Here is a 22,021-nt window from a genome sequence, read left to right on the forward strand (position 1 = left end):
AGAGTTGGGTGGACTCAGGGACGGCCTACTGACTTGAACCCGGATTCGTACTCGAGACTTACGGATTAGCAGTCCAGCTCTCTACCACTAGACCACTCCGTCCCATATAAACTGATAATGGATAAATAAAATAAAACTTTTGGAAAAAAAACTTTGAAATTCAGGTGAGATGAACCAGAGAGAGGATGAGGGCAAGTTGACCACTGACCTGAACAGGTGCGGCCATCATTTTCCAGCTTGCTTCCATCCTTGCAGGTGCAGATGTAGCTAGAGTTGGTGTTACTGCAGTTGGCGTTACTGCTGCATTTGTTGGTGGTAGGTGAAGCACATTCATCAATATCTGTCAAATAAGAACTCACTGTTTCAATCTACATCTATTTTTAAAGAAAAACAAAACTCCTTAACCTTCAGTTAACTGATAAAGATTTCATGTGATTCTACCACTGTCCAACATAAAAAATAAATTCTAACCTCAAAAACTAACCCTCATTCAAAATAAAGTTTCTGTTTTTCTCCCACTTATTTTATTTTAGAAACCACTTTTCTCACTAATACTTTATACAAATTTGAGTTCATTGAATTCAGCATTGAAACCACCCAGCTCCGATGGGTACCTGACTAAAGTCAGTGAAACTAAAGTTGCTACCCTTTCCAGCCCTTCCTCTGTCAAATTTAGAGAAACAGACAAACTCTGCTTCATCTGGTGATTGACTACACAGTCTAATAGGGTGCTTTACTTTACTTTTGACCTTGTCCAACAAGACTGCTCACAACCATCTATACATGACCAATGTCCAGAGATTTGCCAGAAGATAAACCCAATGCAACCATCAAGCTAGAACACGATGAACTAAAGTATCCAACATTACCATCACAAGTTTTATTATCAGCATTGAGCTGATAGCCAGCATTACAGAAACATCTCTGTACACCCCCCTCCACTGTACAGCCATGGCTACACATCATCGAGTCATCACACACACTGGCAGCAGCTGTAGAAACATGAACCAAACAAACTTTACCTTAGTTTCTGTCCCATTATAAATAATGATAAAAAAATGGCACACACACAAAAAAAAACACAGATCACAACACATGCAGAATTAAACCAAAGATGTTTAAATCTATCTAGCAAATCTGAATCCAATACATCATAAACAATTAATTCAAAATATCATCCAAGTAATCATCTGCAGCCACTGTTGTCACCACTCTATATCCACAAATCCCACTGTCACCAAATATCCACAAATCAAACTGTCACCACTCTACATCCACAAATCTTACTTGCACTGTCTATATCCACAAATCCCACTTGTCAACACTCTAAATCCACAAATCAAACTGTCACAACTCTATATCCACAAATCAAACTGTCAATGGTCTAAATCAACATATCCCATTTGCACCCATCTTCATCCAAGAATCCTTACTTTTCCTACAAGTGACCCTGTCATCAATCAAGTCAAAGCCATCATAACACTGACAGTTGTAGCTGCCTTCTGTGTTGATGCACTTTTGCTGGCATACATCGGTTCCTGTGGTACACTCATCCACATCTGTAACAAACAACAGCACCACCATTGATGATTGGTACAGGTAATGGCCATGGTTGATTGGGGAGGGGTAATGACCATAGTTGATTGGGGATGGGGTAATGGCCATGGTTGATTGAAGCACAACAGCACTGTCATTGATGTTGGGGAGGGGTAATGGTCATTATAATGCCCATGAATGCAGGTTTGGTGAGAGATCATACTAGAATTACAAATGTTCTATGTCTATGAGGCCACCCAGTTTCAATGTGTACCCAGCTTAAATTAGAGAGGATGTGACTTCTTTTAATTGTTGCAGCCATTCAAACCAGCTCTCAAATGGCCCAAAATAGCTCTGATAACTATTTAATATCAATCATAATTTACAGGGGTCTGATACAACAATAGCAGAGAACTAAAATAACGATCTACAAGTCTAATGCAAGTTCTGTACTCCTCTAAGCTGCAGAGTCATGGAAACTAAACAAGAAAGGAGAGAGCCGACTCAGAGGATTTGAAAGAAGATCCCTCCAACGCATCCTCAGAATAAAGTGGGACGACAAAGTCCCGTACAAGGAAATATGGCGAAGGACAGGATTAAATGACATTGTTTCAGAAGTTCAAATGAGGAGATGGAGATGGCTGGGTCATGTCCAACGTATGAGCAAAAGAAGACTCCCAAACATTGCGCTGAAGTGGACTCCGCCTGGAAAGCGAAAGAGAGGAAGACCACTGGGAACATGGAGGAGAGAGATGGAAGAAGAAGTACAGGCTACTGGCAAGACCTGGCATGAACTAAAGTGGCTCGCCCAGGACAGGGTGGAATGGCGGAGATTTGTTGCTGCCCACAGGGAGTGATGAGGATTAACAAACAACTACAATATATCTAATTAGCTGTTGATGTGACAATGCAAAAAAAAGAAACTAGCACAAACCTGCACAGACACCATCACTCCTTCTGGCATAACCTGTCTTGCAGTTGCAGGTGTAACTGCCGATGTTATTTCTGCAGGTTTCAACAGTCAGGTTACAGGTGTTACTTGAAACGTCGGCGCACTCATTAATGTCTGAAAGATTATTTTAACTAAAGCACACTCACTCACATCTGGAAAAATTTTTTAACTAAAGTACACTCATTCACATCTGGAAATTTTTTTTTAACTAAAGTACACTCATTCACATCTGGAAATTTTTTTTTAACTAAAGTACACTCATTCACATCTGAAAGGTTGATTTTAACTACAGCACACTCACTCACGGCTGAAAGATTAATTTTAACTACAGCATATTCATTCACATATGAAAGGTTAATTTTAACTACTGCACACTCATTCACATCTGAAAGATTAATTTTAATTCAAATAGATTTTACCCAGGAGATCATGGCCTACTTTAAGAAATGTTATTTAATCTCTTTTATGAACAATGTCCAGCTGCCTTCAGAAAACAAGTCAGGTATTCATCAGCACTGACTTATAAAGGTCAGTTAACCACACTGCGCCATAAGTTACAACAACCACATCTACAAATTACCACAACCACAGCACAAATTACCACAACCACACCACAAATTACCACAACCACATCACAATTTACCACAGCCACATCACCCCATAACTTACCACACCACACCATTAAAGTTACCTTGACAAGTCCCACTAATCCTTGAGTACCCTGCTGGGCATACACAGCTAAAGCCACCAACAGAGTTGACACAAATTTCTCCGGTGGAGCAGTTGTCCAGCCTTCTCTCACACTCGTTGATGTCTGTGATACAGTTGGTGCCCTCCCACCCCTGGCTACACACACAGCCACGTACTGGGTCACACGTACCGTGGCCATTACACTGACAAAGACTTTTACAGTTTTCACCGTAATACTTGGCAGGACAAGCTGAAAAAATTATTTTTTTCTTATTAAATAAACATAAGATGCAGGTTTTTAAGAACATAGCTGAAAATTATATTTTTTAATTTAATAAAAAATTTAATTTATTGCACAATAACAGTAGACAAAATAGTTTTTAATAAACAAAGGTTTTCTCTAAGCAATTCAAAATAATTAAAACACTATTTTCACACCTCAATCTATTTACTCTGCTATAATTTTTTTTTGTCTCAGTAAAATAAGTTCTAAAATTTTCAAAAAACCTGTGCAGGAAATTTTGTCAGCTGCAAGTGAGTAACCAAGGTAACAGGAACAGTTGAAGCCTCCATCTGTGTCAGTACATGTCTGGCTGCAGGGCTTTTTAGCTAGACCACACTCATTGATATCTGGGGATATAGAGAGATTGTAGGCACAGGGGGTAGATTACATTCATTGATATCTGGGGACATAGAGATTGTAGGCACAGTGAGTAGAGTACACTGATTGATAACTGAGGACATAGAGAGATTGTAGGCACAGTGAGTAGAGTATACTCATTGATATCTGTAGACATAGAGAGATTGTAGATGGAAAGATAAAACTTAGCTAGACCACACTCATTGATATCTGGGGAGAGATTGTAGATGGAGAGATAAAACTTAGCTAGATTACACTCATTGATATCTGGGGACATAAAGAGATTGTAAGCACAGTGGCTAGACTACACTCATTGATATCTGGGGAGAGATTGTAAGCACAGTGGCTAGATTACACTCATTGATATCTGGGGAGAGATTGTAGGCACAGGGGGTAGATTACACTCATTGATATCTGGGGAGAGATTGTAGGCACAGGGGGTAGATTACACCCATTGATATCTGGGGAGAGATTGTAGGCACAGGGGGTAGATTACACTCATTGATATCTGGGGAGAGATTGTAGGCACAGGGGGTAGATTACACCCATTGATATCTGGGGAGAGATTGTAGGCACAGGGGGTAGATTACACCCATTGATATCTGGGGAGAGATTGTAGGCACAGGGGGTAGATTACACTCATTGATATCTGGGGAGAGATTGTAGGCACAGGGGGTAGATTACACCCATTGATATCTGGGGAGAGATTGTAGGCACAGGGGGTAGATTACACCCATTGATATCTGGGGAGAGATTGTAGGCACAGGGGGTAGATTACACTCATTGATATCTGGGGACATAGGGAGATTGTAAGCACAGTGGGTAGATTACATTCATTGATATCTGTGGACATACAAAGATGGTAGGCATGGAAAGATAAAACAGCTAGATTACACTCATTGATATCTGGGGACAGAGAGAGATTGTAGGCACAGTGAGAAAAAAAAATTGATATCTGTGGAAAAATGGAAATTTTGTGGGCATGGTGAGTACAATTTGGTTGCAGTCATTAAATTATTTAAAGTAACAGGTTGGTCAATTGGTAGAGCATTTGACTGGAAATCTCAAGTTTAAATCCACCCAGTTCTATAGGGTATCTGACTGAAATTAGGGAAAGTTAAAGGTGGATGAGCCTAGTACTGACCACACTATTCCTTCTAAGCCGCTGCCACTGAAACAGGTGAACTCTACTTCACTTGCCTCATAGACAATCTGTTTGGGAATGCACATTACTTCTCATTAAATTCTTTGAAAGAGGACACCAGCATTACTTATGAATAAATAATTCAAAAGACCAAACATATAAAGATCAGACAAGGCATCTAACACAATTATATTTTTCATAAAAAGATGAGAAAAGTCTATTCTAAAGGAGCAAAAAACTAGAAACACCAAGCAGCCATTTTGCTCTTTTGATTTCATAACCTCTACACAAGTGTTTGACTTCACCTGTTTGGTGTTTTCAATATTTTAAAATTCTGCATATTTTTTTTTGTGTGCAGATTTCCTTCAATGTTATGCTTATTTGTAAGACCATTAATTTCATTAATAATTACAAATTAAAGCCATCCAATACAGTTAATAATCTGACTTTGGTTTTGTAAATTAGTTATGTATCAAGGGCTTCAACCATCAAATAAAAAAAAAACCTACTGGTGCATGTCTTGTTGTCACCCTGTAGTGCATACCCCTGCCTGCATGCACATGTTGCTCGGCCATTGGTCACCACACACAACTGACCACAGGCCAGTGTTGAACAGGTTGTATTCAGAGCAGCATCTGTCATGTAAAAATACAGTAAACAGATGAGGTTATATTTGGCCAAACAATTGCAGATTTTATTTAGATTTTATTTACAAAGTGATGTCCTGATTAAAAAGTGCAGAAAATTAGAAAGTTACCAAGTTTGCAAGAGCCATTTTGTATGGTGTAACCTTCAAGACATTCACACTTGTAGCCTCCATCAACGTTGACACATTTTTGTTCACAGTTGTTGGTCTGCTCCTCACACTCATTGATGTCTGAACAAATCAGGGGAAGTAACGTTTTGTAATCAAGGGAAGTAACGGTTTATAATCAAGGGAAGTAATGTTTAATAATCAAGGAAAGTAAAGAAATATAACTAAGGGGAATAAAGCATTCTTATTTAGGGAAAGAAAGTATTGTAACCAAGAAAAGAAATGCATTATAACCAAGAGAAGTAAACAGAAAATCTCATAACAAAGAGATTTTACATATTTTTAACTGTTATTGAAAACTATTGTATATTGTTAAAGAACTTTTTACAATTATTCTTTTAACCAGTTTTTATAAAATGTTCACACTTTAACCTAAAATATAGATTAGATATTTATTTATACTTATAAACAATAAAAAGGCCTATACCTCTGCATGTTTTTAAATCTGAATTCAATCTGAATCCATTGGAGCAAAAACAGAAAAAGGATCCATCTGTGTTTGTACAATTCTGGCTACAAACATTGTTGACATTGCATTCATTGATGTCTAAAAAAATAATTAAAATCTTCATAAACAAATTCTTATGTTTTAATTTTTTTGTAGTATATAAATATTCAAATGTTTTCATAAAAGATGGAACTATCATTAGTAAGTCTATGAAATATATTTAAAACACTTACATCAAAGATAAATTATTACAATCAGTAAGTCAATGAAATATATTTACCAACGCATGTGTTCCTTGTGTTCTTCTCATAGCCAGTAGGACAAGGGCCACATGTGTACCCAATAGAGTTATTTCCCTGTTGAGCTGCTGTCATGTCTGTACAGTTCTGGCCAACTGCACAAGGGGAGTCTACACACGCGTTGTAATCTTTATCACAATTTTCACCTGGTAAAACATGGGAGACACTGGTACAGCGAGCAGATCATCAATTTACACTTAAACTGACATGTAGCTTTGATCATAACTATAAGGTCATCAATATAAGATTACTAGCTTACACATGTACCATTGTGCTAACTTCATCAGTTTAAGATTACACATGTAACATTGTGATCGATATGGGATCATCAATAAAACAATAACTTTTGTAGAACTACTATGACTACTTAACTATCAGTAGAACAGCCAACACAAATAGTAGGCCTGCTATGTTTAACACAATTTGTATTACAAAATAAATAGCTAACAGAAGAGGCACAGACTACCAGCAAAATGAAATAATATAGAAAATGTAAATAGTTTTGAATAAAAGTCACAGACTTAAAATTTAGTGATACATGAGTGTTGATTTAAACTTATGAAACTTAATTCTTATATTTATTGTTCACAGTAATGTTCACTTAACAAAATGTAATGTAAAACATATTACTATTATTAGTAAACCAGAGGGGAAGTAATACCTGTATAAGCAGGGAAACAACTGCACCCATGCACAACAAAGCTTGTCCCATTGGCAGATGACCTGATGACATTTGGGTCACAAGTGCCGTGTCCACTACAGTCAGGACACATGGACACAGGGATGTTGACAGAATTGGACAGTCCTCCTTTGGAATCATTGGCAATGACCCTAAGATGTTTCATTTTAGAGAAAGGTTAATTTCTTGTTGATAAATTATTTACTGACCCTAAGATGTTTCATTTTAGAGAAAATTTAATTGCTTGTTGACGAATTACTTACTGACCCTAAGATGTTTGGTTTTAGAGAAAATTTTATTTCTTGTTGATGAATTACTTAAAAAACAAAAAAAAACACTCTCGAGAAGTTAAGGCTTTAAAAATAACTCAATACATTATAAATCAACAGAGTACTTTATAATGAGAAGATAAAATTCTTGACTAAATCAGGCAGAGGACAAAAACTTTAATATAACTTGAAAATAATTCGTGCTATTGGTATTGTATTAAATTATATAGTTCTCTACTTTGTAATTAGGTGACATACAGTGGTTCATATTTTATGCTAGGTTTTCATTACCAAACAGTAGAATGTAACAGCTCTTGGCTCTTTATTTAAAATTTAGAAACCAATAAAATGTAACTTACACGATAGACACAGGCTCATTGGGGTTGGGTAAATTATAGAAAATAGTTCCATTGTTTGCGATGGAGACTCCTTTGACATTGTTGAGTATGACATAAGTGATGGCGTCACCGTCAGGGTCAGTGGCACGGACAGTGAGGGTCGCTGGTTTGTTGGCCACAACCTCCCACTGGCTGTTGTTGTTGAGTCCAGAGGTGACATTCAACATGGGCAAACTGTTGGCTGCAGGCAGGAGATTAAGTTAATGATTAAGGGAAATATTTTAAACTGTTGGCTTTTGGTAGGAGAAAAAGGGAAATATTTTAAACTGTTAGTAGGATATGAGGGGAAATATTTTAAACTGTTGGCAGGATATGAAAGGATAGTTTTGGATCTAGGGATTAGTGTTGGCCTAATTGTTGGTTAATGAAACAAATGCTGTATGTTAGTGTGGGAAATTAAGCTATGTAAAAGTAAACATACACTAAATGACAACATCAATAAAGAAAAATAGCCTACACAGGGACACTAAAGCAACCAATGCTTAAATAATAGTAGCCTGTGCAGTTGTAATAAACAGAAAAGAATTAGTGTTAAAAACTTACATAAGGAAACTCTAGTAGCTGTGGACTCATCACTAGTGCTAAAAACTTACATAAAGAAACTCTCGTAGCCGTGGACTCATCACTAGTGGACTTGGTCAGGCCAGCAAAAGCCTTACTCCCAGTGGCCAGATAATCAAAGACACAAGCATCATTGTTGCCACATAGTGCTACTGCAGCAGCCATATCTGCCTGATTCGCTTCCTCCTTGAACAAGGGCACGAACTCTGGGTGGCTGTAGTTTTTAGCACTCTCTCCATACTTGTATTTAAAAATAGTGTTACTCTCTGTTACCTCCCCTGAAAGATATTTAAAGAATTAATTTAAGAAATACAGAGCTCTGCTTTAAATAAACACTTTACTTACAAGTAAATCCTTATTCAAGTAATCTTCAGACAAAATCTTCAAAAATAAAAAAGTATCAAATGTTTCAAATATTTACATTGTTTTCCAAAGTTTTCGAAGATTTTTCTTTCAGTATCAGTTTGACTTGAATTGAGAACTGTGCCATTTGGAAGAACAAAATCATCTGAAGGATTTCCATTAAAATTTCCCAGAAGTCCAGTTGTTTTTCCGGCCAGATTTTTAGTAAGCTCAACAGTCAGGTCCAAACTTTTGAGTCCTATGGAGATCTTTAGGCTCACTCCTGAAGGGGGGGGGGGGTGGAAAGTGGATTTAATGCTTCAGCAAGTTGGCATGAAATGAATGTGTAACAGTCTTACAGTAACTTTAATAGGACGGTTTTGCTTGCTACAGTTTTGACAAGTGACAGTATGGATGGTGACAGTTGGACATGACATTGTGACAATTTTGAGATGCGAAAATGTGGATGGTGATAGTTTGACATGACTCTGTGACAAATGACAGCTTTGACAAGTGACAGTATGCATGGTGACAGTTGGACATGACTTTGTGACAAGTGACAATTTTAAAAGTGACAGTGTGGCAACTGACAACAAACTACCTGCAGGAAACGAGGCAATGAGGTAGGTTTTGTTGCCAGTGTCATCCCGCTCTACTGTGAAGTTTTCCAAAGACTTCCTAAAGTCTGTGTTGGCATAAAACTCAGTGGTCAGGTCCTGGTCGTCCCCAAAGATGGTCATAGCTATAGATATGGTAGATATTAAGTTAAACATATTGATAAAGTAGATCGTTAAAGATATTGACACAATAAGGTAAATGGTTAAAGATATTAACACATTGAAGTAGATGGTGATAGCAAAAGATATTGACACAATTAAGTAGATGGTCATAGCTTAAGATATTGTAGATATTAAGTAGATGATAAATGAAATTGATACAACTAAGTGGATGGTCATAGCTAAACATATTGACACAATTAGGTAGCTGTTGATAGCTAAAGATATTGTAGATATTAAGTAAATGGTTATAGCTTAGGATATTGTAGATATTAAGTAGATGGTCATAGCTTATGATAATATAGATATTAAGTATATGATTAATGATATTGACACAATGAAGTAGATGATCATAGCTAAAATTATTGTAGATATTAAGTAGATGATTATAGCTAAAAATATTGACAAAATTAAATAGATGGTCATAGCTTAACATATTGTAGCTATTAAGTTAAAGATAGTGACACATGGAAGTAGATGGCCAAAGCTAAAAATACTAATTTAGGAAAATAGACAACAATAGCATACAACAGGAAACATGTAACTTAATAAATGTAATTAACTGAAAAAAGAAATAAAGCTACCACATTGTCCATTTTTTCACAAGCCCTTATGGCATAGTACTAATCACAATCTCCATTTAATTCCTTTCTCTCAAACTCAGCATAAAATGTAGAGTTTGGATCTCCCTCAGAGCATGAAATGTAGAGTTAAATCTGTATCCGAGGCCAAAAATGTAGCCTAATCTCCCACCTACTCACCAGTTTTGCTCAGAGAAAGCTCCACTTGCAGTCTTGCTGTATTGAGTTGTCTGGCAGCAAAGGCCACAAACACTGTTGCGTTTGTCAAGGATCCATTAGCACTCTCTGCACGGTCTGTCCTAGTCTGAAAGATATTCAACAGTTTTGTTTCATTACTCATAGACATTGAGCTTTTTAAGTATTCAAACACAAAAATATTCAACAGTTTTAATTCATTATTAATAGACTGAGCTTTTTAAGTAGGCCTATTCAACCACAAAAATATTCAACAGTTTTGTTTCATTATTCATAGACTTTGAGCTTTTTAAGTATTCAAATACAAAAATATTTAACAGTTTTGTTTCATTATTCAAAATTAAAATATTTATAGCAAAAACAATATTTAAAAAGTTATATATTTTTAATAGATAAAAATTATCTTGCATTTCTAGAGTCGATATTTACCAAATTTTTTAACAGTTGTATTACTAAATAGTGTACACATTCTAATCAACACTATCCAGACGTATAATTAAAATACTCAAACCAGATAAAAGTAAGAGAAATAAATGAAATCTGCCTCAACAGACCTGAAGCATAAAATTTTTCTCCTTGATGTCCATCATAGTGTACTCAGCCCACCCATTCAAGGTGTAATTGTTCATGTCCAAAGTCACAATATGGGGGTCACCGTAAAAATCAGCTGAGGAGTAGTTAACAAGGATTATCTTCTATATCAATAAGGAATATGTATCTCCTCTATATAAGATTTACATTAGAAGAATAAGAAAAATAAAAAAATACTGTTTCATTAGAATTATTTTAAAGATAAAAAAAATACAACCCCCCCTCCCCCCATGGCAAAAAATTCAGCACATTGACTCATGAAAAATGAAAATCAGTTTGCAAAACTCAAATGTCAAACTTTTAAAATGATAACTCAGAAAATATTTAGAACCATCACCATCTATTCACGTTTGTGGGCAAGACACATGGGGCAGATGTAGGATTCTTCATCTGTTTTAATTACCTCGGCTTAGGAAGGGATAGTGTGGTCAGCACTATGCCCAGCCGCCTTTGTTTCCCTAATGTGAGTCAAGTACCAATCAGAGCTTAACGCACTCAGGAACATCCTGCTGACTTAAGCCTGGGATCCAAACTCAAGACTTTCAGGTTAGCAGTCTAGTGCTCTGCAGCCATGGCAAGTAATAGTAACTTGTGTTGGAAAGGGTAGTTAACTATACTCACCAGTTACATATTCAGCACTGAGGCTACAGCCCATATCAGGCCTGACCTGGTTGAAGAGGTCACAGTGTTGCCTGGTAGAATCCTTACAGCACCAAATCTTTGGGTTCATGTCCTCCTCAGCTGACCTGCGCAGGTCACCAAACGGATCTTGTGTCAGGATATGTCCAGCCTCAGGCACACCTGTGATGTAATGGGCATTACGCCAGGCGTTGGACCACTGCCGCCAATCACTGGAATTACCTGTGGGGGGCTCGTACAGGTAGCAGCAGAGCTAGGGAGGAAATAAGTCAAATTAATTCACCGGAAATTACCAACATTTTAACTACTTGAAGTGTTAAAATTGGCAAAATTATTCAACATTTGTTTTCTAATTCATTACATGATAAAATATTTAATAGTGAAAACCTTTGTTGTTGTAAATTAAATAATTAAAGACATTTATTAAATAAATTACAAAAATTTTGATAAATATTACATTTTGATTTGCTTGTAGTAGATCTATTTATCATTACAATAATACAATTTTAAAAGTTTAGAGAAGCCTTAACAAAAGCAAGATTTGTTAAAACAAAAGAAATTAGGTCTAAAAGCTGGAATATATTTTTGCTTATTAACAAAACAAGAAATTGTTCCCCTTCTTTAACACCTTAATGATTCACAATAAAAACTGTTTGGGAACATAATAAGATTCCTATATCAGTGGCTTATAAAGTATTTTTTTATTCTGATTGATCAACTAAAAGTTAAATTATTTGCAAACAAACATTAAACGATTGTATTTTAAAGCAAAAACAATTTCTTACTTTATTTAACTTGTTCCCAGGCAGAACCTTGCTGAGGTGTAGTGGAGTTATGGCGTAGCAGTAGATGTTGTTGTTGGCGCCCCTCTGCTCCAACAGCCACCACTGCTTCCCCAGCCTCTCCAACGTGCAGGGACACTGGAACAGCTGGTCCATGTCCTGCTTGAACTTGGCGCTCTCCGCCAGGGCTATGTTCTTCTGGTAGAAGTTGCTGCATCTCTGGGCCTGGTTTTGGGCTTCACCCACTTTATCAATGTACGTCCCATACCTCCCTGGGGTCAAGTAAACAAACATAACACATAAGATACATATCTGTACAGGGTTGATAGAAGAGGACCCTCTGTCATGGTGTAGATTTGTATGTGACTGGACTAAACAATTTAGAGTAATGTCTAAATACTCTCTAGCCAATATATAAAATAAGGGGCCTACTTTAGTAAAAGAAAATTTAGATTAATTTAAGGTAGGGAAATTATTAAGGACTATTTAAAGCTAGTTTGTACTGACAGTAGTCAATATGGTTTGAGAGTATGAGATGTCGTTTTAGTTATTTGATAGATTGTGTGTAGTGTATGACTCAATGATAATAGCTATAATGTAGGAGAAAAGACTAGTTTCATATAGTATTATTCTTTTGAACTTGTTATATTATTGATTATGCACGGAAATAAGAAAGATTCTGCCATCACTAAAAAAGACAGTGTAGAACAATATAACAGGGTACATATAGTTATATATAAAGACCCCATAAGCCAGTTACACAAAAGCAATTTACCTAAAAGCCATTTTCCTTAACTTAAAGCTAATTTAACAAAAGCAGTCTGAATAGCCAAAATGAAATTAACCATTTTGAAAATAAATTTAAACTTGATTGTTCTCAACAATCAAGAAATAGACTATTTATATACATAAACAGCAAAAGTAATTAGCAACTTTGTGCTCTTTTTAATTAATCAGCAAGCCATCGTGCATTGGTGCTGAATGTAAATGAATGTTTTTTGAAATTCTAAAAAAAAAACCATTATTTTTGCAACAATCCTAAAATTTTGTATGCAGAAAGATGGTTAACATATAACATGCAATTTTATTTCATTGTATCAGTGTTGATGAGAAATGACTGAGAAAAAGTCCAGGATCAAAAACATAACATTTTAAAGGACAACTAGTTGATAGTTGCTAATTTTAAACATGTGTATTAGATCTATGCATTTAGTGTACAAACATATGAGAGCTGTACCTGCAGTGCCAACGCTTTGTCCCAGGTAAGTGGTCAAGACAGTGCTGGTCACCCCCAGGTCTCTAACAGTATTAGGGTTGACATAGCCCACCACAATACGTCTGTTCTGTACGTAACTCCACGACATGCCGTTACTCTTATACATGGTAATGGTGTAAGCCTTTTCACCATCTGTTGCGTAGATCAGCTGGAAGGTGTTCGTTTCTGGTGCCTAGAAGGAAACAATTATTTTTTTTAGTTTCTGGTGCCTAGAACAAAACAATATTTTTCTCACAGTTTCTGGTAGAGGCAGAAATTTGTAATATTGTACCAAAATGCTAAAATCATAGTAAAGTACATTAGGAAAAATTTCTACCCAGCCAATTTTAATAACATGTATCTGAAAGTGAGTGAATAAGTAATTTAGCAGGGGTCTAGAGTATTGGAAGTAATTATTATTTTGTCCATACTTTGTGTGATTCAGGGATGGCTTAAGCTAAAGGTTCTTAATTAGTTTGTTACTGGGATTCAGACTGAACAGATTTGGATTTACAATCCCATTCATGTATAAAAGAAACTGTATTATGATACTAGTTTATGATACGTATTTTAATGTTTTCAAAATACAGTGTTTATATAAATAACAAGAAAAATGGCCCGTTGAGGAAGGATACAACGGGCGCTAGGCTGATAGTGCTGTCTCTTTTCTCTAAACTAAAACCACCCCACCCCCCCCCCCCCCCCCACACACACCACCCCCCACCCCCAAAAAAACATGTCTACCGTCCCATTCAACGAAATATAATTATATACTTTTTCCAGTGTCCGCCCCCTCCCCGAAAATTCTACCCCCGCCCCCGAAAATTTCAAGTACCCCCCACCCCTCTCCGGGAGGAAAAAGTCTGAAAGAAACACTGGTGTCGCGCTTAGCCACTACCCAAAGAATTGCATTAAAGAAATTGCAAGAAAACCACTTTTTAGATTAGACACATTAATTAGGCGGTAATTTTATTATAGAGTATCGATGAGGAAATTTCTTTTGAGTTGGGGAGGGGGGGGGGGGGCTCAGACGTTCTTACGCAGGGGTGGGGCTTCGCCCCTACCCAAAGAATTGTATGAAAGAAACTCTTCACGCAAACCACTTAGATTAGACAAAATTTCCTTTTTATTCAATGTTTACTCGAGAATCAATGACGTCATATTACTGTGTGGGGGTCGGCGTGGTCGAGTCGGTAAAGCTCATGGTTGCTAAACCGAAAAGTCTCGAGTTCGAACCCTCGGGCAGATGAGGCTCGTTAGCTGGGGACAGTCACTCTTCTAGGAGAGACAACTCCAAAATTAAACAACTGCTGCCTTGTAGTTTGTTCTTTGTTGGACAAAGGCTATGGAAGCAAATCCAAAAAGAAAAGCAGGCTGAAATCGGAGTCAATGGCCTCAATGGCGCATAACCAGTTGACACGTAACGCTTAATTGCGTTGGAGGCGTGGTCGAGTCGGCAAAAAAGCTCATGGTTGATAAATTCGAACAGTCTCGAGTTCAAACCCACTGGCAGATAAATCTCGATCCCCTTCAACACTAATAATTAAGAACGAAGAAGAAGAAGAAGAAATATTACTGTGTGCACTCTCCGGCTTGAGATTATTTTCTACTCTATGCTAAATGTGACGACCTCATACTTCGTTTTTCGAATTACTATGCATGTTTTTAATTTGCTTGTGTTTTCTCTAGAGCGTTCTTGTCAGATAGATAGATAGACAGACAGCAAAACTATTAGTATTAATGTAGTGAACATGATATGATGACCACAAGGACAATTCTCTTGGCACTTACCTGTGAGCTGGCGTTGTTACTGCATGAGTACCACGCCAGGGGGCGCACACTGTCCCATGTGGCCACAAGAACGGTCGACGCCTTAAAATCTCCAGAGCTGGGATAAAACGTAGCTACCTGTAACAGCATGAAGATATTAGCACTAGCCATTATAATTATAGTATGACAAAAATTTGGAGTAATGTTTAAATACTGTCTAGCAAATATAACAGATAGGCTTATATTAGTAAAAGAAAATTATGATAATCTACAAGTATATAATTTACATCTGTACCCAGCTATTTAGTATGCCTACACATCAATAATAAAGCAGTATAAAAGAATCACATTCCAGCAAAGCAGCAAAAAAATGTTTAAAATGTAACCTTACCTCTCTGGAAGCTTTCTCTAAAGTTTTGTTGAGTTGCGGTGAATAAAAATAAGAGCCAGAAGTTCTCTGGGACTCGTACAAGTGGTACCAGACTTTCTGAGACTGGTCACATGGGTCCATCGTGGTCCAGAATGGGGCCACAACACTCTGACCACGGGAATACGCAGCCTGCAAGTTCTGTGAGTTGGCTGTCCTGGGCTCACCAAAAGTTAGAGCACCGTTGAACAAAACCTGAACAAAAGTTAGAGCACCGTTGAACAAAACCTAAACAAAAGTTAGAGCACCATTGAACAAAACCTAAACAAAAGTTAGAGCACCGTTGAACAAAACCTAAACAAAAGTTAGAGCACTGTTGAACAAAACCTAAACAAAAGTTAGAGCACCGTTGAACAAAACCTAAACAAAAATTGAATTCATTTTATGCTTAATTAATGAAATAGGGCTAGTGATTCATTTTATGTTTATACTTGAACATAACCTGCACAGTATTTTTATTCAAGCTAATGAATTATATGTTTATAGCTGAACAGAAATTGCACAATATTTTAGATTTTTAAATGTTTATATGATGTAGTACTTAATGAAATTTATCTCAAGAATTTGATTTATATGTATAGCAGTCTAATATTTAGTTTTAAATATTAATGTTATTGTGTATCAATAAAAAACCTAGGATAAAAATTGAAATTAGATATCATCTCTGTAGGACTACAACAAACACACCATCACATCAATAAATGTATTTAGTTAATTACACCTTACATCATATTACAAATATATTACACATGGCACCCCATCAAGTGAATTAATGTACAACTTACATGAGCATATGACATGACGCTAGATCCAAATGGCACCCCATTGCTAAAGTAAACAGTTTGGCTTAAGCTCTCTGCAAGTGTAATATTAAAGTCTCCAGCATTGGCCCCAAACTCGTACAGGGCTGAGGAAACAAACAACAATCTTAAAGACTATCATTGATGTGACACATAGCTACAATATCTTACAAGTACTGAGGACACAAACAAAATAATCTTAAAGACTATCATTGATGTGACACACAGCTACGATAACTATATCACACAAGCTAGAATATCACCAACAGCTGAATCTATTTCTCTTACCTTGTTGCACTTTATCATCTGTGAATACAATTGATACAATCAATTTTAGTAAATAAAAAAAATGTAGTTTGTAAGAAGCAGTCTAGGACATTATCCCAAGCCACTAGCCTGTGTGATTACCCAACAGCTTCTAGATAATTTACCCCTGTAAAATTGCCCATTTAATAATTACTCGGAAAGTAATTTCATGGTGTTGTAGGCACAAGGTAGCTTTTATTGGGTGAGCTGTGTATGCTCATATGGTGGAGTATACTAACTATGCCTAAAATGAATTGATTGATTTCACATGCTGTGTCTATTCATCATCCAACTCACAAAGAGTAGTGTTAGTGATGAAGGAAGAGAGAGTAATAATCATGGGAGGTAATTGCCCAAGTAAACTAATCTAGTGGTAATGTCAGGGGAAGATGGGTAGTAGTTTACAAGGGGTAGTGTCCTTTTCCTAATATGAGATAAGTATTTAAAAGGAACTTCTTAAATGTGACTTGAATTTACATATTAAGATTACAAAGCAATAAAACAAAATTTACATTTTAAAACAATCTTAAAAATAATACCTGAAGGCATGGTGGTAGGCATGGATGTTGTGGTATCAGCTTGGAGGGTAGTTAGTTTTGTTGTTAGATATGTAGTTAATGTGGGCTGGCTAGTTGATGGCAAAGCTGTTGTGGATGGTGGGGTCATTGTAGTTGTTACTGTAGGTGATGTCATGGTTGCTACTGATGATGTTGTTGTTGCTGGACTGGTTGCTGTAGCTTGAGTTGTTGTAGACGATGTTGTTGCTGGACTGGTTGCTGTTGTTGCTGTAGATTGAGTTGGTGTAGACGATGTTGTTGCTGGACTGGTTGCTGTAGATTGAGTTGGTGTAGACGATGTTGTTGCTGGACTGGTTGCTGCTGCTGTTGCTATAGATGAAGCTGTTGTAGTAGCCAGAGTTGAAGAAGATAATGTGGTTACTGGACTAGATGCTGTTGTTGATGCAATAGACGATGCAGATGTGGTAGCTGGAGTTGTTGTAGATGATGTTGTTGTTGCTGGACTGGTTGTTGCTGTTGTTGCTATAGATGACGCTGTTGTATAAGCTTGAGTTGTTGTAGATGATGTTGTGGTTGCTGGACTAGATGCTGTTGTTGTTGCTAGAGATGATGCTGTTGTGATAGCTAGAGGTGTAGCTGATGTTGTGGTTGCTGGACTGGTTGCTGTTGTTGTTGCAATAGACGATGCAGATGTGGTAGCTGGAGTTGTTGTAGATGATGTTGTGGTTGCTGGACTGGTTGCTGTTGTTGTTGCTATAGAAGATAATATTGTGGTTGACTGAGTTGCTGTATATAATGTTGTTGTTACTGGACTAGTTACTGCTGGTGTTGTTATAGATGCTGTTGTGGTGGCTGGAGTTGTTGAAGATGATGTAGTTACTGGACTAGTAGTTGCTGTAGATGATGATGTTGGGGTTGCTTGACTTATTGTTGTAGAAGATTCTGTTGTAGGTAATGTTGTTGTTAATGGAGTTGTAGATGTAGTTGATGAAGTTGTGGTGGCTGGACTTGTTGCTGTTGTTGCTATAGATGGTGATGTTGTGGTGGCTGGACTTGTAGATGATTCAGTAGTATTTGCAGGAGTTGCTGCTGTAGATACTGTTGTTGTTGTTAATGAAGTTGTAGATGTAGGTGATGAAGTTGTGGTTGCTTGACTTATTGTTGTAGATAGTTCTGTAGTGGTGGCTATGGTTGTAGTTGAAGATGATGCTGTCGTAGCTGCTGGACTTAAGGCTGTAGATGATGATGTTGTCTCTAAAGATGATACAGTTGATGTTGCTGGAGTTGATGATCCTATAGTAGATTCTTCAGATGATGATGGTGCTACTGTGGTTACTATTGTAGTGTCTGATACAGTTGCTGTAGTAGATTCTTCAGATGATGATGGTGCTACTGTTGTTACTGTTGTAGTGGCTGGTACAGTTGCTGTAGTAGATTCTTCAGATGATGATGGTGCTACTGTTGTTACTGTTGTAGTGGCAGGTACAGTTGCTGTAGTAGATTCTTCAGATGATGATGGTGCTACTGTGGATTCTATTGTAGTGTCTGATACAGTTGCTGTAGTAGATTCTTCAGATGATGATGGTGCTACCGTTGTTACTGTTGTAGTGGCAGGTACAGTTGCTGTAGTAGATTCTTCAGATGATGATGGTGCTACTGTGGTTACTGTTGTAGTGGCAGGTACAGTTGCTGTAGTAGATTCTTCAGATGATGATGGTGCTACTGTTGTTACTATTGTAGTGTCTGATACAGTAGCTGTAGTAGATTCTTCAGATGATGATGGTGCTACTGTTGTTACTGTTGTAGTGGCAGGTACAGTTGCTGTAGTAGATTCTTCAGATGATGATGGTGAAACTGTTGTTACTATTGTAGTGTCTGATACAGTTGCTGTAGTAGATTCTTCAGATGATGATGGTGCTACTGTGGTTTCTGTTGTAGTGGCAGGTACAGTTGCTGTAGTAGATTCTTCAGATGATGATGGTGCCACAGTGGTAACTATTGTAGTGTCTGATACAGTTGCTGTAGTAGATTCTTCAGATGATGGTGCAACTGTTGTTACTGTTGTAGTGTCTGATACAGTTGCTGTAGTAGATTCTTCAGATGATGATTGTGCTACAGTGGTAACTATTGTAGTGTCTGATACAGTTGCTGTAGTAGATTCTTCAGATGATGATGGTGCAACTGTTGTTGCTGTTGTAGTGGCAGGTACAGTTGCTGTAGTAGATTCTTCAGATGATGATTCTGCTACTGTGGTTACTATTGTAGTGTCTGACACAGTTGCTGTAGTAGATTCTTCAGATGATGATGGTGCAACTGTTGTTACTGTTGTAGTGGCAGGTACAGTTGTTGTAGTAGATTCTTCAGATGATGATGGTGCTACTGTTGTTACTGTTGTAGTGGCAGGTACAGTTGCTGTAGTAGATTCTTCAGATGATGATGGTGAAACTGTTGTTACTATTGTAGTGTCTGATACAGTTGCTGTAGTAGATTCTTCAGATGATGATGGTGCTACTGTGGTGTCTGTTGTAGTGGCAGGTACAGTTGCTGTAGTAGATTCTTCAGCTGATGATGGTGCCACAGTGGTAACTATTGTAGTGTCTGATACAGTTGCTGTAGTAGATTCTTCAGATGGTGGTGCAACTGTTGTTACTGTTGTAGTGTCTGATACAGTTGCTGTAGTAGATTCTTCAGATGATGATTGTGCTACAGTGGTAACTATTGTAGTGTCTGATACAGTTGCTGTAGTAGATTCTTCAGATGATGATGGTGCAACTGTTGTTGCTGTTGTAGTGGCAGGTACAGTTGCTGTAGTAGATTCTTCAGATGATGATTCTGCTACTGTGGTTACTATTGTAGTGTCTGACACAGTTGCTGTAGTAGATTCTTCAGATGATGATGGTGCAACTGTTGTTACTGTTGTAGTGGCAGGTACAGTTGTTGTAGTAGATTCTTCAGATGATGATGGTGCTACTGTTGTTACTGTTGTAGTGGCAGGTACAGTTGCTGTAGTAGATTCTTCAGATGATGATGGTGAAACTGTTGTTACTATTGTAGTGTCTGATACAGTTGCTGTAGTAGATTCTTCAGATGATGATGGTGCTACTGTGGTGTCTGTTGTAGTGGCAGGTACAGTTGCTGTAGTAGATTCTTCAGATGATGATGGTGCCACAGTGGTAACTATTGTAGTGTCTGATACAGTTGCTGTAGTTGATTCTTCAGATGATGGTGCAACTGTTGTTACTGTTGTAGTGTCTGATACAGTTGCTGTAGTAGATTCTTCAGATGATGATTGTGCTACAGTGGTAACTATTGTAGTGTCTGATACAGTTGCTGTAGTAGATTCTTCAGATGATGATGGTGCAACTGTTGTTGCTGTTGTAGTGGCAGGTACAGTTGCTGTAGTAGATTCTTCAGATGATGATTCTGCTACTGTTGTTACTATTGTAGTGTCTGATACAGTTGCTGTAGTAGATTCTTCAGATGATGATGGTGCTACTGTGGTTACTATTGTAGTGTCTGATACAGTTGCTGTAGTAGATTCTTCAGATGATGATGGTGCAACTATTGTTATTATTGTAGTGTCTGATACAGTTGCTGTAGTAGATTCTTCAGATGATGATGGAGCTACTGTGGTTACTATTGTAGTGTCCGATACAGTTGCTGTAGTAGATTCTTCAGATGATGATGGTGCTACTGTTGTTACTGTTGTAGTGGCAGGTACAGTTGCTGTAGTAGATTCTTCAGATGATGATGGTGCAACTGTTGTTATTATTGTAGTGTCTGATACAGTAGCTGTAGTAGATTCTTCAGATGATGATGGTGCTACTGTTGTTACTATTGTAGTGTCTGATACAGTTGTTTTAGTAGATTCTTCAGATGATGATGGTGCTACTGTTGTTACTGTTGTAGTGGCAGGTACAGTTGCTGTAGTAGATTCTTCAGATGATGATGGTGCTACTGTGGTTACTATTGTAGTGTCTGATACAGTTGCTGTAGTAGATTCTTCAGAAGATGATGGTGCTACTGTGGTTACTATTGTAGTGTCTGATACAGTTGCTGTAGTAGATTCTTCAGATGATGATGGTGCTACTGTTGTTACTGTTGTAGTGGCAGGTACAGTTGCTGTAGTAGATTCTTCAGATGATGATGGTGCTACTGTGGTTACTATTGTAGTGTCTGATACAGTTGCTGTAGTAGATTCTTCAGATGATGATGGTGCTACTGTTGTTACTGTTGTAGTGGCAGGTACAGTTGCTGTAGTAGATTCTTCTTCAGATGATGGTGCTACTGTGGTGTCTGTTGTAGTGGCAGGTACAGTTGCTGTAGTAGATTCTTCAGATGATGATGGTGCTACAGTGGTAACTATTGTAGTGTCTGATACAGTTGCTGTAGTAGATTCTTCAGATGATGATGGTGCTACTGTTGTTACTGTTGTAGTGTCTGATACAGTTGCTGTAGTAGATTCTTCAGATGATGATTGTGCTACAGTGGTAACTATTGTAGTGTCTGATACAGTTGCTGTAGTAGATTCTTCAGATGATGATGGTGCAACTGTTGTTGCTGTTGTAGTGGCAAGTACAGTTGCTGTAGTAGATTCTTCAGATGATGA

At 37.5% G+C, this 22,021-nt stretch overlaps 1 protein-coding gene across 1 annotated transcript in view; it reads right to left on the bottom strand.

The window, feature by feature from the left end:
• Positions 1–22,021, bottom strand: part of LOC131948455 (mucin-2) — a 44,052-nt gene that overhangs the window by 5,563 nt on the left and 16,468 nt on the right. Inside the window, exons 5-29 of the mRNA XM_059310064.1 lie at positions 17,434–21,172; positions 16,877–16,894; positions 16,574–16,695; positions 15,753–15,983; positions 15,383–15,499; positions 13,574–13,784; positions 12,340–12,608; positions 11,537–11,807; positions 10,879–10,991; positions 10,310–10,433; positions 9,374–9,514; positions 8,852–9,055; positions 8,463–8,708; positions 7,831–8,050; positions 7,185–7,354; positions 6,505–6,669; positions 6,204–6,323; positions 5,720–5,839; positions 5,472–5,597; positions 3,686–3,808; positions 3,180–3,428; positions 2,471–2,602; positions 1,434–1,559; positions 870–992; positions 209–340 (exon numbers count right to left, since the gene is read on the bottom strand). Of these exons, the coding sequence (XP_059166047.1) occupies positions 209–340; positions 870–992; positions 1,434–1,559; positions 2,471–2,602; positions 3,180–3,428; positions 3,686–3,808; positions 5,472–5,597; positions 5,720–5,839; positions 6,204–6,323; positions 6,505–6,669; positions 7,185–7,354; positions 7,831–8,050; positions 8,463–8,708; positions 8,852–9,055; positions 9,374–9,514; positions 10,310–10,433; positions 10,879–10,991; positions 11,537–11,807; positions 12,340–12,608; positions 13,574–13,784; positions 15,383–15,499; positions 15,753–15,983; positions 16,574–16,695; positions 16,877–16,894; positions 17,434–21,172 (7,612 nt within the window). The remainder of the gene's footprint in view (positions 1–208; positions 341–869; positions 993–1,433; positions 1,560–2,470; positions 2,603–3,179; positions 3,429–3,685; positions 3,809–5,471; positions 5,598–5,719; positions 5,840–6,203; positions 6,324–6,504; positions 6,670–7,184; positions 7,355–7,830; positions 8,051–8,462; positions 8,709–8,851; positions 9,056–9,373; positions 9,515–10,309; positions 10,434–10,878; positions 10,992–11,536; positions 11,808–12,339; positions 12,609–13,573; positions 13,785–15,382; positions 15,500–15,752; positions 15,984–16,573; positions 16,696–16,876; positions 16,895–17,433; positions 21,173–22,021) is intronic.

The sequence above is a fragment of the Physella acuta genome, unplaced genomic scaffold (genome assembly GCF_028476545.2).
Source record: "Physella acuta isolate Inbredline_101_S28 unplaced genomic scaffold, ASM2847654v3 ptg000647l, whole genome shotgun sequence".
NCBI classification, from domain to species: Eukaryota; Metazoa; Mollusca; class Gastropoda; family Physidae; genus Physella; species Physella acuta.